An 18,407-nucleotide genomic window follows, 5' to 3' on the forward strand; every position below is an offset into this window, starting at 1 on the left:
AGATTAGTTAGATTATTAATTTAGTATTTGAATCATTGTTTTATTATTCATTAGATTAATAAAATAGTGTTCTCCATAATCTAGTTTCATTTCCATTGATTGTTTAGTTTCAATTCGTAGATTCAATTATTTGTCAGTATTAGTTTAATTCAATTATTGCATGAGTAGTTTTGAATTGAGTTTAAACAAGTAAAGTTCAAATCTTTATATCATGTCTTGTTTGAATTCCATTGGGAATGATAGCGTGATGATTCTCGGCTAAACCTCCATTTGAGGGGGTTGAGAAGCCTTGATGAAAGCTTGATCCCGATTATTGTAGAGTCGTCGTAATTTCCTTTCCACTCTAGAAATGATTAGTTCACCATGAGAATGGGTGTAATCATTCACATGCTAGTTATGAATTGGTAGAAATGCCATGTGTAATTAGGGATTAGGAGTAACCAGATTGTTCTGCGAAGCAGTTCAATTTGGATTATGACGATTCTTCGTTAGTAGGTTTAAGTCGAGTTAATGTGGAATCAATCCCCCTCAACTGCTTATCATAGAATCGACGTAGCATTCCCATAGTTGTTCTAATAGTCGACTAGTTGCATCTTGTGGGTAGTTGCATCGTAGTCTAGTTGCCATTTCGTAAATCTCTCATTAGACTTAGAGTAGAGTAATTAGACTAGAAAATACAGCATGCGGAAGGACTAGGAGTGGAACGAATCATCTACTCCACTATATCTCATAGGATTGAGAGTAGAAATCTTTGATAAATATAGGCACGTATTAAGTTTTAGTTTACTTACGTTTTGAGTTTTATCGTTCATTTCGTAGGTAAACTATCATTTTTATGTTTTATCAGATGTGTTTCAGACACATGTATCAAAACTTTAAGAATTGAAGGAACACAAGGGTAGTCATCTGGAAAATTTAGCTTGGACGCTGCGAGGGCATATAAATTGACAGATTTCGATAGAGCCATGGAAAAGCTTAAGGTTGATGACAAAGATGCAAAAGCTTGGTTAGACAACGCGGAGCCTGTGCAGGCATGGGCTTGGTCACAGTTTGACCATACATCTAAGAGTGATCACATAACAAACAACTTCTCGAGATCATTCAACAAATGGATTTTGGAGTTGAGGGACAAACCGATCGTGAGTTTCATTGATGGGTTGCATATTGCATTTATTAAAAACATTTATGACATGAAATAGGTTGCAAATGAATTGGGAGAGAATGAGGTTCTTCCAAGGGTGAAGAAACTTTTTGCCAAGTATGTCAAGTTGATTAACAATTACATTGTTCGAGGATCATCAACTGATTATGTGTAGGTGAGGACTCAGTATGGAACTAGGTGGGAGGTAAATTTGGTGACCAAAGAATGCAGCTGTATTAAATGGCAATTGTCAGGACTCCCTTGTGTACATGAAGTGGCTGTCTTACATCCCATGAGGTGTGATTGGGTAGACTACACTCATCCATATATGAGTGTCAGAGCATACAAGGAAACTTATGCTGGTTATATTAGACCAATGGCTGATCTCAATGACTAGGATAAAAATGTAAGTATTTCTTATATCTATATATTTTATTTTATAGTTGTTGAAAGATTTTTCACATGTATTTAAAATATTGGTCATATTTATTTTTTGAGTTACTTTTTATGTTATCAGCCTAAATTTCCAGAAGGTTATCCCCAAGGGGAACATATTATAGTTCTACCACCACCCTTTGTTAGAGGCATTAGCAGACCTAAGAAAAATAGGAAGAGTGTCCTGGATGAACCTGCACCTACTGGAAAAGCAAGCCATTGTAAACGTTGCAATGGAACTAACCACAATTCAAGGACATGTAAATTAAGGTGTTCCTGCTCTTAAAAAGAAATATACAAAGAAAGGTACATTTGATTATTACCCTAAAACTAATTTGTATTGTAAGTTATATATCATTGTTACTCATTTATTGTATTTGTGCAATGCTTATAGGTAAAAAGGGCGCCTCCACTAGTAGCAATGAACTAACACCTATAAGCAAAGACATCAGCAACAACAACCAAAAAACAACAACAAAGCAAAGTAAACAACCAACAACCCATAGCAAAGACAACAAGCATCAGCCCCCAAAGCAAAGAAGAACGGAAAGCAATGCAATAGCATCACGGCGTCACAACAGTAACAACGTGGAGCAACAACACAGCAGAAGCCCATAACACCAATGCAACAGCAGCCCAGAGCACCAGTGCATCACCACTTCAGAGCACCGGTGCATCAGCACTTCAGACCCCCACTAATTTAGCAACAGTTTGCACCACCATATCAGCAGTAGTTTAGAGCCCTTGCACCACCTCAATACTTCAGAGCTCTAGTTCATACTCCTCAGCAACACTTCATTACACCAGCTGGAATGCAACAGTCTAGGAATCCAACATTGAGGCCCTTGTTTGTTGTGAGGCCAACTTCAAATGCAAAGGCACCTTGGAGATGAACTCAAGTACTATGTATTATGGGTTTGGGGGTTTATTACGTCTAATATTTTGATTTTTGGACACATGTTCTTTGCTATCAAAATGCAAAGGCACTTTCAAGATGAACTCAAGTACTATGTATTATTGTCGGGGTTTATGGGGTCTAATATTTTAGTTTTTTGGACACATGTTCTTAGCTATCTAATTAATGAAAGGATCTCTTATTTTGAATCTTGTTTTGCACATATTTGCAACATGAAAGCAACTTTGGTATGTTAATTACAACTAAATTTATCATATAAAAATAAAAGTTCATTCATCATTGATCTCTTATTTTGAATCTTATTTTGAACGTATTTGCAACATGAAAACAACTTTGGTATGTTAAGTACAACTAAATTTATCATGTAAAAATAAAACTTCTTTCATCATCGGAAAATAAAGTACTTCATTCATTCATCACCTCCACAAGTGCAATGATCACTTGGGTATGTTTACTACAAGTTTTGTTTCAAAACCATCAGAAATATCATCAACATTGACCTCAACAGTGTATTTCACAACAATTTTCCCCCTTACACTATCTCCATTTGCTTCCATCTTTGCATCTTTAAGCCACTGAAAACCATCGCACTGTCAACACTTCAAGAACTTTTGTCCATATGTTTTTTCAGTACGAGAAGTAAGGAGTGCCCTCCTTACCTTATAAAACTTTTGTCCATAGTATTTGTGCCCGTTTCATCTGGAGTAGAGCAGAGTTATCAGGGAAGATGCATCAGGCCAGCTGGGAAAAGATGTGTCTATCCAAAGAGGAAGGGGGTTTGAACTTGAAAAACCTACACAGGTGGAATCAAGCAGCTTATTGTGGAATAGTGTTTAGTATTGTGGCCAAAGAGCAAACTATTTGGGTCCAATGGGTGTATGAGCAACATCTTCACGGGAAACATTTTTGGTCGATGCCATGTCCAGTAGACTGTTCTTGGGTATGGAGAAAGGTCCTTGCTACTAGATCCATTGCAGCTCAATTTATAAGGAGTCGAATTGCAAATGGCTCCAACACACTTATATGGCATGATCTTTGGTGCTCAGACATACCTTTGAGTCAAAACATGCATGCACATGATGCCTGGAATGAGATCCTCCCATCTGAGGCCAAAGTAAGTGACCTTATTACAAATGGCAGATGGAATGACCACATTGAACTTCTCCACGATTATGCATTGCGAGAACACATCAGGAGTATACACATCCACTCGAATCTTCATGAAGATGAAGTGATATGGACTCCATCTCATACAGGAAGATACACGTCGAGCTCAGCATATACAACCCTTAATAGGGAATCCCCAACAGTCCGCTGGGCATCATTAGTATGGTGAAGATGGGTCCACTCGAGACAAGCCTTCTGCACCTGGCAATTGTTCTCAGGGAGTTTGCAAACACAAGACAGGGAATGGTCCAGCATTTTTTGATTGTGTGAAAGGAAGAAAGCCTTGGCAGACATTTATCGGGCATTCATTTGTGCTACGGTACATGAGATTTGGGCTGAGCGGAATAGGAGAAGGTTCCAGTCTGTCCCTCACCTCCAAGCTAAGGAGCTGGTTAAACTCATTGTAAAAGATACTAGACTCTATCTACAGGTAGAAATTAAGGACATTGTCAGTATTTCTGAGATCAAACAACTCTTACAAACATTCCAGTTGCAAGTGAATTTAAAGGAGAACACCGAAATTCCATGCTACTGGACTAAACCTGATGAGGGAGTTGTGAAATTAAACACAGATGGTGCAGTGAATAGTCGAGGTGCAAGCTCAGGAGGAATCATCCGTGACAGCAATGGAGATACAGTGGTGGCTTACATACGCAGTAGCTTGAACAGCTCAGTACTATATTAGGAGTTAAATGCAATACACTAAGGGTTGGAGATATGTATGCGACTTGAAATCCCAAAAGTGTTAGTGGCGTCTGATTCATTAAGAGCAGTTCATGCTATAATGAAGATAGAAGCTCCTCTATGGCAGATGGTAGATATGGTAGTATCCATCCAGAGAATGGGAGTGGCTTTTGAGTTCATAGAGTTTAAACATGCTTTTAGGGAAACCAATAAGGCAGCGGATCATTTGGCATCCTTGGCTGACCATTCAGAGTTGATAGATGACTCTTGTATAATCTTCACCCCTCCTCTGTCTGAAAAGTTGCGAGACTATTGTAAAGGATGATATGGAGGGAAAGATGTATATGAGGATTAATTAATGCAGGTTAGGGGTAGGCGTAACCCCGGTTTATTGTTAAAAAATATATATATATATATATATATATATATATATATATATATATATATATATATATATATATATATAAGTGAAAATGGTGAATATTACGTGAATAACACAAACAAAACATCACCTTTACAGATTTGTTAAACGAATTACCACCCATCTTCTCCTCTAGAGTGATTGTGTAAAGATCTAAATTTATTTCTTTTGATCTTCTCCTTCTTTTAATTTGAATTTTTTTCCTTCGATATCACTTCGCTAGTTAGAGCTATGTGATAAGTGCTCAAAAGTAATGATTTATATCCCTAATTATGTATATGTTAGTCTCTATTTTATATTTAAATATTCTAATATGATGCAATTTAAGTTTTTACATGTCAAAAAACCTAAATGTGAAATATATAGGGAAAAGAAGTCAAAGAAGTAAAAAAGGAGTCACTGGGAATTACACCTAAAGGCCTATGGCAAAAACATCATATTTGTCTCCATAAGTGCCAAGCCTAATGAGACTCTAAAAGAGGATAATAATTGAGTTAGAAGAGTCTTAAATCTATCTCAAAGTCTTAATTTCAACTTCATAGGAAGAGGAGATCAACATGGAAAAAAATTCAGAGTTTCACAATAATTAGGAAACTGAAAGCTGTCAGAAGCTGCAACTTGGGAAATAGCCTGCAGGGTAAAGTGGGCCACGTCTAATGTTTGTCCAACCAAATTCACCTATTTCAGGATTTCTTCTAAAAATATTCTAGAGAGTTTGACACCAAATAAACGTAGGATTCGAGTCTCTATCCAAATTAGCATGTAAGCCAATATATAAACCACAAACCCTAGATTCTTTTCTTCTAGTTTTTAGTGTTCTAGTGTGATGATTGGATTCTTTATGATACCTCCATTAGTTGTATGGTTAATGCCACATATGGATTTTCCATGACACCTAGAGTTGTATATTGATTGCCACTTAAAGCACAATTTGGTTAGATAGAAGATATCAATAGAGATTGAAGAAGTACTTGGTGGTATGGTAGAAAATACGTTAAAATCCAAATACTAACATCATGGCTATGGGCATAAGGTTTGTAGGTATGGTGAGTTTCTATTGGTGATTTATATTAAACATGATTGATTAATTATTAAACTAATTCTATAATTTTGGTGGATTCATCTCTCCCAAGATATTCTCTCTCTTGATTCATATTCATATATTTAATTTAGTTTAGTTTATGCATAGTTTAAATCTCAAATCAAATCAACCATATATTCATTATTACTCAGCCACACCTTTTACTTGTATCCATTAAAGTAATTTAGATTAGAAATTTCTATTATCATCAACTAATTATTTAGAGTATTATAGGATTGATATCTTGCTAGCCACTATACTAATTAATATTTAATAGGCTTAGTAAGATTTGCAAAAGAATCGTAACGCAAACAACGACATAAATAATTACGTTTATGTGTTTCTTTTAAATGGCGTCGCTGCCTGCTCTTAATTGATTAGGTGATAGAATATTTAATTTAGATTACTTTAATTTAGGAATTCATATAGTATAAATTGCATATTTAGCATAATTAGATTAATTTAGCATAATTAAATTAGAATTGTATAGTAGAAAGTATTTTCATAAAGTTTAGTGTTTGTTTGACAGAAAAGAACAGTACAAAAAACGTATTTATAAATTTCAAAAAATTCTGAAATTTTACAGAGTTAATCTATAAAGTATTGGTAATTTACTGGAATTTTTTCGAATGTTCATACTTGTCTTACCTGGTTAACTAACATTGTCTTTGCAGTACCCCATTTTCAGTTTCCAGGACACAAGCATCTGTAAAAACTGTCGAGCAGAGTTATTTGCACATTATAAAAAATTCTAAATTTTTTACAGAAGGAACCTCGATTTGTCAGGAGGTTCCAGGAAAAATTTGGGTATTGTTTGACCTGGTTTGACCACATAACTAGTTGCTTGTTTTCAGGGTGTTGCTGCAGTTTTTCAGGACCAAGGTCTCTTGAAGAACAGTTGAGAAGAAGGATCTGTAAAACTCAAAATAATCCAAAATTTTTACAGGATCATTCCTGACATGTCAGAAGACTCCAGTTAAAATTTTGTGATTTTTTAATTCTGTTTTATTTATTTAACCTATCGATTGTTCACAGTGTGTGCAGAAAACGTCTTCACTGGACTCTACAGGATTAAACAGTACATAAGAGAGACTTTGCAAGCTCCGATTGCTTTGAAATTTTATAGGCTACTTTCTGGATGTATCAGGTAGCTGCTGTAAAATTTTCAAAATTTTTGGATTTGTTTTTCTTTCTATAACAGTAAGTACTTCTCTTCCACTGTGAATCCTCTGTTACCGGTTTCATAATAATAGTCAGTCTAATATAGTTTGATAATATAATTTAGTTAATTAAGTGCATATTAGGTTAGTTTATATAGCTTTAATTGTCTAGTGCATGAAAACTTGGTTTCGTGATTCACCTCGTAAACGTTTAATCAGAAGATTCTTGTAACAATCTTCCAATTTTGATTTTGGAGGAGACTACACCATCGAACTCAGGATCTGATTATGAATCTGAGACACACACACACCACTAGTAGACTTAGTTACACCATCTACAACATCTACACAAGTAGAGGATACACCAGAGAGAGTACCATTAGCCGCCATGGCTGATCAAAGAACTCTTAGCACCTTGTTTCAACCTATTGCGGTTAAACCAACGAACTGCATAGTGATGCCCGACAATAACAATAACTATGATATTAAGCCCACCATTCTTAATATGTTGCCAAGATATTATGGTAAAACAAATGAAGAACCGTATAATCATCTAAGTAAGTTCTTGAGCATATTAAGTACTTTTAAAGCACCTAATCTTTCCCCTAAAGAAACTAGATTAAGGTTGTTCCCCTTGACTTTTGAGGATGCCGCACTACATTGGTATAAACAATATTACCCTTTACGTAAAACTGAAGCCATGTAATTGGCTATTTCAACCTTCAAAAGAAAACCTAATGAAGAGTTTCATACAACATGGGATAAATTTAATAATTTACTTGTCCGTTGTCCACATCATGGTTTTGACATACTTAATATAGTACATTACTTTATAAAAGGTCTTTTGCCTATGAACCGTTAGTTAATTGAATCAATGAATGGAGGAAGATTGGGCTGATCTAGTTGTTGAAGAGGAGTTCGATGAAGATGATGAGGAAGGTGAAGAACCTACATGTTCTCCCACAAGAAATCTTGTTAGCATTGAATCTAAAAGATTGCTGAGCTCTGTGAATTGGGCTGATTACACTAAAGAGGGAGATTGGCAGGTTCAGAAGAAGAGAGGAAGCAAGTCCAAGGCGAAAGTTATGGATCCGATTCCACTTCCTCCAAGGGCTAAAAACATTCCTACAAGATATAAATGAAGTACATCTACTTCAAAGTGGGAACTTAATCCAGCTCAGGTGGTGCTTAACCGTTATATTGTACTTTTATTATTATTATTAATATAATATTCGCAATTTCATGCAAAAAATAAAAGAATGGAGGAAGATTTACTAGTCTTACTCCTGATGAAGCCTACACTTTTTTGCAAAACTTTTATGAGATTTCTAAGGATTGGACCAATGGTAGTGACCACGAGGACATGGCACGGGTAGATAGGGGGATAAATTTTAGTAAACTAGGTATGTATGAGGTTAAAAACGAACTCAATGAGAAACTTGGAGGTGCCATTGCTAGTTTATCTAGAGGAATTGAAACTTTAAACAAGAAGTTTGATTCATTTACTTTAAATTCCAAGGAATAACTAACCTCAACAAGCAATGAGTGTAAATCAATTTTGTGAAAGTTGTTTCGTAACAGACCATGATACACTAGTTTGTCCAATATTTGTTACCTATAAATTTAGTAACAACTATAACCAAGATCCACGAAATAATTATCAATGGAGACAGAATATGTCTCCACAACAAAACCAATATGGTTTTCAGGGTTATCAAGAGAACAATAGGTAACAATACATTAATAGAGGCACAGTAGTACCTTCTCCACAACAACAACAACAACAACAACAACAACAACAACAACCAAACATGAACAGAGAATTAGCCATAGACCATAGCTAATTACCAAACCCAACCCAACACTACAGATGAAACCATGAGAGCTTTAGCCACCAAAACCGAGAATGAATTCAAAAGAATCGACAAAAAATTTGATATTATGGCTCAACAAGTAACACAACAAATTTCTCAGGTAACTCAACAAATAACTCAATAGATGAGCCAACAATTAAATCAGATACTAGCTAGTCTAGCAGACAGAACTAGGGGAACCTTACCAAGCCACCCGGAACAAAACCCAAAAGGTAGAAATGTTTATCAAGTTGGAACCACCCCTTCATCCGCACCTAGATATCTACCTTAGGTCAGGAAAGAAAGTAGATAACAAAGTTGACACCCTTGATTCTAATGAAGTTATTATAACAAAAGATAAGGAAAAGCCAGTTGAAACTGAGAAAACCAAATAGCAGGTAACCGAAAAAATTCCACCAGCACCATTCCCCTCTAGGTTAAAAGATAACAAAAAGGAAGCACAATATAGTAAGATCATGACTATTTTTAAAAATCTACATATCAATATTCCTTTTCTAAGTGCAAATAAACAAATACCTTCATACACTAAATTTATAAAAGACCTAGTAAAGAAGAAAACAAATATTCCTAAGGACTCTTTTGTTGCACAAAGTTGTTTATCCTTTCTACAGAACAAAGCCGTAGTAAAACATAAGGACCCGATACTCTTATAGTTATGTGTAGAATAGGAGAGGACTACACTGATAAAACATTATTGGATTTAGGTGCTAGTGTGAATTTATTACGATACTCAGTTTGTAAACAACTAGGGTTAAAAGACTTGAAACCAACAAATGTTAGACTACAGTTAGCTGATAGATCTATTAAGATTCCACGAGGGGTAATAAAGGATGTGATTATCAAGGTCTCTGATTTTTATTACCCCATTGATTTTATAGTTCTTGACACTTGACCTACAAATGGAAACCAAATTCCTATCATCTTGGGTAAACCATTCTTAGCTACAACATAAGCTTTAATTAATTATAGGAATGAGAACATGTCCATCACTTTTGGGAATATGAGATTAGAAGTAAACATCTTTCCATTATTTAGAAACCTTGACGATGATACGGAAAAGATGGATGATCTATGTGCAGTAGACACAATAACTAATAAAAGTTTTAGGAACACTCACTACAAAGATCCATTTTTATCATGTTTATCACAATTGGGCACAAATTATAATAGTGATAGTGTTATACACCAAATTAATACAATTCTAGATGCAACCCATCCACTAGACACTGGTCAACCTCAAGCAAAAATAGAAGACATTCGAACATCTTTATGTTACGCTAGCTTTAATCGTAAATTTATAAAAGATTTAATTAAGATGGTTCGCTCTCTACTAATATTTATAGGTCATGCATGAAAAAGGAGGAAGATAAAAAGAAAAAAAATGGATTACAAACAAGTTTTAAGTCTAGGGAATCTTACTATAAAAGATCCATAAATTTATAAAATTATTTACCTAAGCTAGTTAGGGGGGTAACCTTAGGGTGGTTGAAGCTTTAGTATTGGTGGAAGTATACTTCAAAAGAGTTTAGAAGTTGAGGTTCATCCTAAATTGTTTAGAGTTTGAGTGAGGGAGATAGAAGAAGAAAGGTAGACTCTTGAATCTTAGAATGGTTCTAAGCTACTGAACTTGAAAGCTTTAATTGTAGATTAAACTGACTTAAAATTATGAAATGAAGATTGATTAAAACATTAAAATAAAGATTGAGTAAAACATTGAAATGAAACAAGCAAACAAGATGAAGATTGAAACAAAGAACAAGTAACAAGTTGATTGAAATAAAAGAAATGAAATAACAAGTTGATTGAAATAAAGAAAATGAAATAACAAGAAATTAAAAACATGAAATTAAAAAAAAGACAAGAAAATAAACAAACCGAAATGGTTTGGATCCTAAGACATGGATGAGTTCTCTCTCCTTTGTTTTTTGTTTATATATGCATACTTTTGCCATTTACAGATTTGGTCTCATCCATTCTACACTAGACACATCACCCCTTTCACTTTTGCTTTATGGGTGCCTTCTTGATCAAGATAGGTTTAGTGATAAGTCTTCATAATTTGAGATAAAGGCCTCTATCTTTGGTCCTCCGATTTGAGTCTTTTGACCGTTGACTTTGACCGGTTGACTTGACTTTTTTCAGCACTTTTCCATAGTAGCTACTGGTTTTCACAATAAGTGTAATTAATGCTCCTTTTGGTGCTAAGACCAACTTTTATGATAATTGGTCTGAAATACTCCTTAACCTGGAAAATGCAGTAAAAGCTATGAGTTGTCTTTTCGTTAAGCGTAATAGGGACTGTAATGCAGTAAATATAAGGGTAATAAAACGCACATTTGGGAGCTGATCACCACCCCCAAATAGCATCTTGCTTGTCCTCAAGCAAGGATGATAAAAAAAACTAAGATCATAAATGAGTGATTTATTATCAGTTATGCTTATCTCGTTTTGCAAAGTGTGATTGCATTGACCATATGCAACAAGGCCTTAAACCACTAGGAATTCCCTAGTGGATGAGTTTTAAGCCTCGTGAGAGTTTTCCAGTGAAGGTACTCACAAACTTCTTCTATTTAGTACAATGGGTCTTGTTTCCTTATTTATTCTCAGAAGTTCATACACCTCATTAGCGATGAATAATGACAAGCTGCTTTGAACTCAGAATAACATATGTATTGTAATTTAAGCATCTAAAGATAATTATACAAAATATGAGCAATGAAATGTAAAAGCAGAGTTGTTTCTGAGGCTTTTGGAGAGCTTCCTTAAGTTGAGTTCTCACAGGGGTGTGTTGCAATCACAACTCTCTGATAGATTCACTTAAGGTTCGTTCTCTCAAGTGCAGTGGACACTTATATTCATCGCATACTCAAATGACTTCAGAAGGAACCATGGTCGATTGATCACGCTTGCCACTGACTATCACACCATCCTATTCCTAATCGAGCTAGAGGTCTTTTATTAGGAGTTACGAGGCTAGGGTGATGGTTTAGAAAGAAAAAGGAAGGGAAAAACAAAATCTTAGAAGATGAGAAACTGGGTCTTCAAGATATTTGTTACCAGAGAAGAATCTCATTTTGTTATTTTGCTTCCAAATTGTGATACATTCTTATAACCCTTTGGCTTTGTGACTCCATATGATTTTGAATTTTGGGAGTTCTAACTTTGCTTTGGTTTCTTTTTATTTTTGATATCGTCTCCTTTTGCTTTTGAACTTTTGGGAGATTCAATTTTTTACTCCTTTGGATTTTTGGAGTTTTGGTTTTTGATGGGTCTTTCTTTTCTTTTTCTTTTGAAGCAAATAACTGTTCTGTTTTTGTACAAGGTCTTCTCTTCGTTTTTTCTGGTAATCATCCAGTTCTCAACTCATCAGCTGGGTAAGCTTTTTATTGTGTGTTGTTGAAGAATAAAAGGATTTTAGAAATTAGGTTGGTGGGAATAGAGGAAAAAGGTTTATTTTTAGATCCAAAAAGGGCCTAAAGGATATGGCGTGGGACATCCATGTGGTCTTTCTATCCGGACATCCAATCTTTCAATAATCATTCAGATGAGGCTTTTGGCTAGATTCTCATAGTATATGAAACTTAATTGTTCTAATCTTGGCTTCAGAAACTCACTACTATATACAAACAAATGTTGATGCATGTCATTCATGAAAATATGCATAAACTATTGTATGTATATTAGTCTAAGTACGAAGAACAAGTCCTTACTCAATTGCTATAATGAGACATCTAAACTTTTTATTCATCATAGAAAAAGGAAACAAGACTTTTTAATAATAAACGGAAAAATATTTTTGGTCTTTTTTGAATTTTTTTTTTTGGGAAAAGAAGAAATATACTATTATATATACTATATAGAAAATGTCTAGTTTTTGCAAAATTTTACTATACCAACTCTATGATAGAACTATGTTTGTCTTCAAAGTATGAAGAATAAGGAAAAGATTACCATAGAAATATGAGCAAAAACGGCGATAAACCTGTATTATGTTCTTCATGATAAAAATACACCATCCCCAAATAAGTTTGGGGCGTGGGTTGTTTGGTATATTACGAGAAATACATGGTTTATTATACTAGGGATATTTATTTTACTATAAGACCTTTTTGGATTTTTGTATTTTTTTGAAAACATATATAAAATGCATGAAGAAAATGGAAATTTTTTGCATGATGTATCTATTTTACTTTCTACTCATAAACCAAATTCCAGAAGAAAAATAAAATAAAACAAACAGATAATATTAAACATAAAATTAAACTTATACTACGTCATACATGTTAAAAAGAAACATAAAAATAAATAGATCCAACTATACGGACACTAAGAATCCTAGTTAGAATCTATGCGTGATTTGTCTCGACGTTTAGAAGATCCTTCTCCTTGCTGACGTCGAGGCTTGGCATGTCTATCACTACGCGGGAGCACGTCTCTGATGCTCTGCAATGTTCTAGTGACACTGTGTTGAAAACGTCGCTACTCCTGTTGGAAGGTCTGCTCCTTTCTAAGGGTATGTTGTTCTTCTCTGATATTCCGTTATTCTGTTATGATGTTACCCTGAGTTTCCCTGAGTTGGTGGAGATATGAGTGTAGAATCCTCTAGCCTCCATGGAGGAAGTAAATTCCATCCATGGGCTGAGTGAACTATAGAGTGGCATCTTCAGCGAAGTAATCCACCTTCTCAGTCAGGTGTGCTTGCTCAATGAATTTGGCTTCAGGTGGACGCCATGACTTCTGGACGCAGTGGGCATAGATAGGACCTGTGGTAGCATCCTTGACCTCCACTAGGGTGTCTGGTGCTTGGAACCCTCAGTGCTACATGATCTTGGTGACCAGCATTGGTAGAGGGGCAAACGTCTTCTTTGGTTTGCAGAGCTGCTCGAAGATAAAGGAGACAATGCCAAAACTGTTCTTCTACTCTTGAAGAATCCATAAAATATGAAGCATCGCCTTACCTATATCCGAAGGCTTGGCCGAGCCTAGCAGGTTGTATGCTGTCTATTGAGATACTGCTAGCTGGTTCCTTCGTAGCGAACTCTGATAAGCACAGTGAAACTTGGGGTTTTTAACCCCTCAAGAAGTGTCTCTATTATCATCACGTCGATGGTCTTTCCGTCTGGAGACTGTTTCGTCTGAACATAAGCTTTCAGAGGAATCCCCAAAACACTACTCACCACATCCTTGGTGAGCTTTAGTGAGCGGCCATCCTTAACAACCGTAATGCGGTCATCCTACACTCTAATTATGCAATTATAAAATGAAAGAGTAAGAGAGGGAGAATATACCACATCTTCCAACAAAACCAAGGGTTCCCATCCTCTTCTTTTGATCTCAGCCTTGAAGTGCACTTCTAACAGATCGGAATAGAAGAGGTCTTGAAAATTTTGCTCCGGCACGATTTTGAGAACTCAAGCCATTTAGAGTAGGGATTTGAGAAATTGGGGTTTTGAGTTGGAATAGGGGTTGAATTTGGGGAAGGTTGTGAAAAAATTATATAGTGGTGTGTTGGGGTGAGGTCGCGACCGCGAGTCGAGTAAGGGGCGAGCACGAGCTAAGTGGGGTGATAGAGTTGGGAAATTTTGGGATGGAGAAGAAAGGAAGTGGGGATCTCATGGGGTTAAGGGTTTGATGGCACGTGCCTCTTTCAAGAAATTAAAATTTTGGCCCAAGCCCAAATGAATCAGGAAATTCGATCTTGTCCTCAGTGCCTTGCCAACTTCTAGAGCCGATCCATGCTTTGTTATTTGTCCGATCTTGACCCGTGAGGTACCAAAACGATCAGTATCAAAAATGCAAGGTAACGATATATGATACACTCACATCCAACGGTGGATGAAAAACAGATGATGGAAAGAACTGTACAGGAATTGTAGAAAAATATATACAAATAACAAAAAGAAAATTTTAATTAATTTTTTTGGGTTTTGAATAAGTTTTACATAAATTTTAAAAAGGTGGGTCGTTTAAAGTCAGATCCCCAAGACTTGGAAGTTTTTGAAAACTTGAGTCAATCCTAACCAGATGGCTGAATTACTCTCTTAGACCGAGCGTAATGCATTAGGGGATAACACATGTAGACTTTGTAAATAGAATTATTATGAGGTTAAAGACTGAGGAAAGTTGGTGTCTGACAATTCAAGCACCAGCCTTCTCTCTTAGCTCGTCTCTTACATGTGTATAAACTCTTACCTAAACCAGGGATGATTTTTGGTATATGTGTCCATATCTTAAGCTGTAGTTCTCTAGGAAGTGCTTGTATACGATCATTAAAACTGATCCATCTAGTCTTGCTAGGTGGAGGGTTTTTGTTACCTACAGAAGACATCTAGAGAGATTTAGAAGGGGAAAAGGTTTAAACGAGAGGGGAAATATTTTTAAGAAAGTAAATTTTTGAAAATTTTGAAAATTTTTTTTGAGTATTTTAAGGTCAGATTCTGGAGACAAAATAGAGAGGTGGAGGCAAAAAGATAGAATTAAACAGAGAATAGTATCACTTTGGGTTACTCTATTTATTTAATTCTCGTTTGGAGACGCTTCATTTTTTTTTAGTTTGTTTTCTCATTCAAAATATATCTCTATCCATATAGAGGATTTTGCCAAGAAGATAAAATTATACGTTACTCCGGTATCATTTTGGTTACTCCGGACGTATAACTTTCATTTTTTATATCTTCTGGTTTTGAAAACTATGGTGAGATGTTTTAAGAAACTCGTACTAAAAAATAGTGCTTCTAGATGTTACTACTTTAAAACAAATCATAATAGATATTCATAGGCAACTTTCGTGTCGGCTATGTGGCGAACCCAATCTAGACATACAGAGCTTCAGCTATGTGAGTTGGGGGATTTACTGCGCAAGACATGAAATGTCTTAACCCAGGCGAATAACTCGGTGATATAGACGACCGTTAGTAAGCAAAGCTGATTTCAATCTCCCCCTAGATTGCGTAGTTCTAGGGGTTGGTGTGTGTAAAATCCATTACCCATTTTGAAAAAATCACCTAACTATTGATGTATTGAGAATCTATCATTAATAGCACAAAGAAATCAAACATTTTTGAAAAAGAAGTGTAAAATAAAGAAAGAAAAATTGTATATGTACTCACTCCACAGGTTTACACTTACTCCAACGAAAAGTAAAAAAGTGTTTTACAAAGAATATGCGAGATATACTGTGGACTAAGGCTCCGATACTTACAACCACACCCTCCAAGTGGAGAGGTCCGATTACCTTATTGATGTATCCCCTTAAAGCAAAAGGTGGAATGGAATGGGAAAGGAATACATCGGAACAGAGGATTCAATCCTTATAGATAGGATGATTAAGAAAGAGTTTTTAGCGCTCCAGCTTCGTTCACGTCACTGGTTTCTTTAAAGGCTGTGTTTGTTGGTTTAGGATTAGGAATAGGAATAGCTTGACCTGGGAACACACCTTTTTGGGTTTTATCTTGGGCTAACAAGTTCAGAGATTATTGCATAGATGCCAGGATTTGGGTATACTGTTGCATGACATATAGATTTTTTTAAGTGGGCTTATCTGTTTGGACACTAGTTGATGGTGTAACGGGGACTATGTCTCTTTAGTTGTTGATAGGTTGGTTTTGAAACTGGTTAAAATGGGATGGAACCAATGCTCTGTTCTGATTGTTATAGGTACCTTGTCCTTGTCCTTGTCCTTGTCGAAGGTATTTGTTGGTTTGTTGAAACCTGGTGGTGTTTGGTTTTATGGAATGTTAGTCCATGCGAAGTTTGGATGTCGTCTCCATGGTGCATTAGGTACATTGAAAGCACATACTTTTTCTGGCTGAAATGATGATAGGTTTGTGATCAAGAGACAGGTGGCATCCATATAATTTAAGCTTAGATAGAAATTGCATGGTAAGGTATTTACGTTCATGACAGAATGAGAGTTTTGGTCTTTTTGTTTGGTTGTGAGGGCATCTATCTTTCTTGTGAAGGTTTCTATTAGGGTTTTGATTTCTCGATCTGATTTCACCTCAAAAATACCACTAGCCTTAGATGGACTGGGTTGGGCTGTTCTGGAATTGTTTATGTCGCCCCAATGGGTACTCTTTTTAGCTTGGTTTTCAAGAAAGACTAAAGCTTTAGTTACACCTCTATCCAAAAAATTACCATTACTCATGATGTCGAGGGTTACTTTGTGTTATGGGAGAAGCCTTTGAAGAAACATTAGACAAGAGTGAATTTTTCTAGTTTATGGTGAGGACATGAATGGAGTAGGTCAAAGAATCTATCCCATGCTTCAGAAAATGTCTCACTTGGACTATATCTGAAGAATTGTATCTTGCTTCTTATCTCTTCTGTTTTCTTCGGCGGAAAGTACTTCTTCATGAAGGAGAACACAATATTTTCCCATGTATCGAAAGAGTCAACCTTCTGTGAGAGGAGCCAAGCATGACTCTTGCCAGTTGGAGTGAAAGGAAACACTCGTAGCTTAACCTAATCGTCGTTGACGCTCGGATGATGAAAGGTATTACATACTTCATGTATTTGGCGTAGATGCTCGTACGGTAACTCGTGTTCTAACCCGTGGAAGATAGGTAGAAGATTGAACACGTTCGGTGGAATCCTAAAATCGCTCGTAAGCTGTGTGAGTCGTATACAAGATGGAGGTCCATCTTGCAACGGTGTGTAGAAGTTGGAGAGAGGCTCTTCAGCTTGCACTACTTTGTTAGCCATCTTAAGATATGGAGGACTAGAAACAGGAGATTGTCTAGGTCGATGAACTCTTCTATGTGAGTAAGTTTTATTCTTGCTAATACTAGAAGTGCCTGAACGTAGTATCATACACTTTTAGCAAGACCCCAAAACTATCCTAACATGCGCAAACGGTGCAATGTATGCCCAAGAAATCGAAATTCGTTTTTGTAGGTATGAAGTTTTGAAAACTTTGCTTTTGGTCTATATTTTACTATGCCATATTCAGAGGAACAGTTGGGCGCGTAACTAGGATGGCTATACTACACATCTCATAAGAGTAGGCAGTCACTTCACCAAGTTGATTGATTTTAATTATATCTTTTTCTAGAATAGCATGACTACTTGGGCTCTAGTTGATTGATTTTAATTAATTTTTTTGGTCTAGGGCTTTCAAGAATCAAGTAATGTCCAATTTATCTACATTGGGTAATGACTTCCCAATGGTTGTTATGGCTCGGGTTTAGCCTTATGCGCGAATGTAAATTGTAGTGCGGAAAGTAAATTTCAAACAGTCACGTAAGCATGCTTGAACACACAAGTATCCTCTTACTTATACTTCGAGGAGGTTTAGAAGTTACCTCTCAAGCCGTGCTTACACACTGCTTGAGGAGAAGGCAATGTCGGTTGGCGCTTGATCTGAGAATCAGGCCCAACCTTTCGAGCTTTACCCTATTTTAAGTTACAAATAAAGACCCACTTAAAAAGCCTACAAGTTGGATTTTTGACACTTTATACAACTTTGCCTTCAAGGGATCAAACTTAAAGCTAAACTAAGATTATACTAATATAATTAACTAGTTTTAA

At 35.9% G+C, this 18,407-nt stretch overlaps 1 protein-coding gene across 1 annotated transcript; it reads left to right on the forward strand.

Annotated features, from left to right (window-relative positions):
• The first annotated feature begins 3,243 nt into the window (after positions 1–3,243).
• LOC147509827 (uncharacterized) lies at positions 3,244–4,344 on the forward strand. Its single transcript, XM_086597928.1, has 2 exons — positions 3,244–3,824; positions 3,933–4,344. The coding sequence occupies exons 1-2, from the start codon at positions 3,244–3,246 to the stop codon at positions 4,342–4,344; spliced, it is 993 nt and encodes a 330-aa protein (XP_086454054.1).
• Positions 4,345–18,407: the final 14,063 nt, after the last annotated feature.

Source organism: Coptis chinensis, chromosome 3, assembly GCF_015680905.1.
Source record: "Coptis chinensis isolate HL-2020 chromosome 3, ASM1568090v1, whole genome shotgun sequence".
Taxonomy (NCBI): Eukaryota; Viridiplantae; Streptophyta; class Magnoliopsida; order Ranunculales; family Ranunculaceae; genus Coptis; species Coptis chinensis.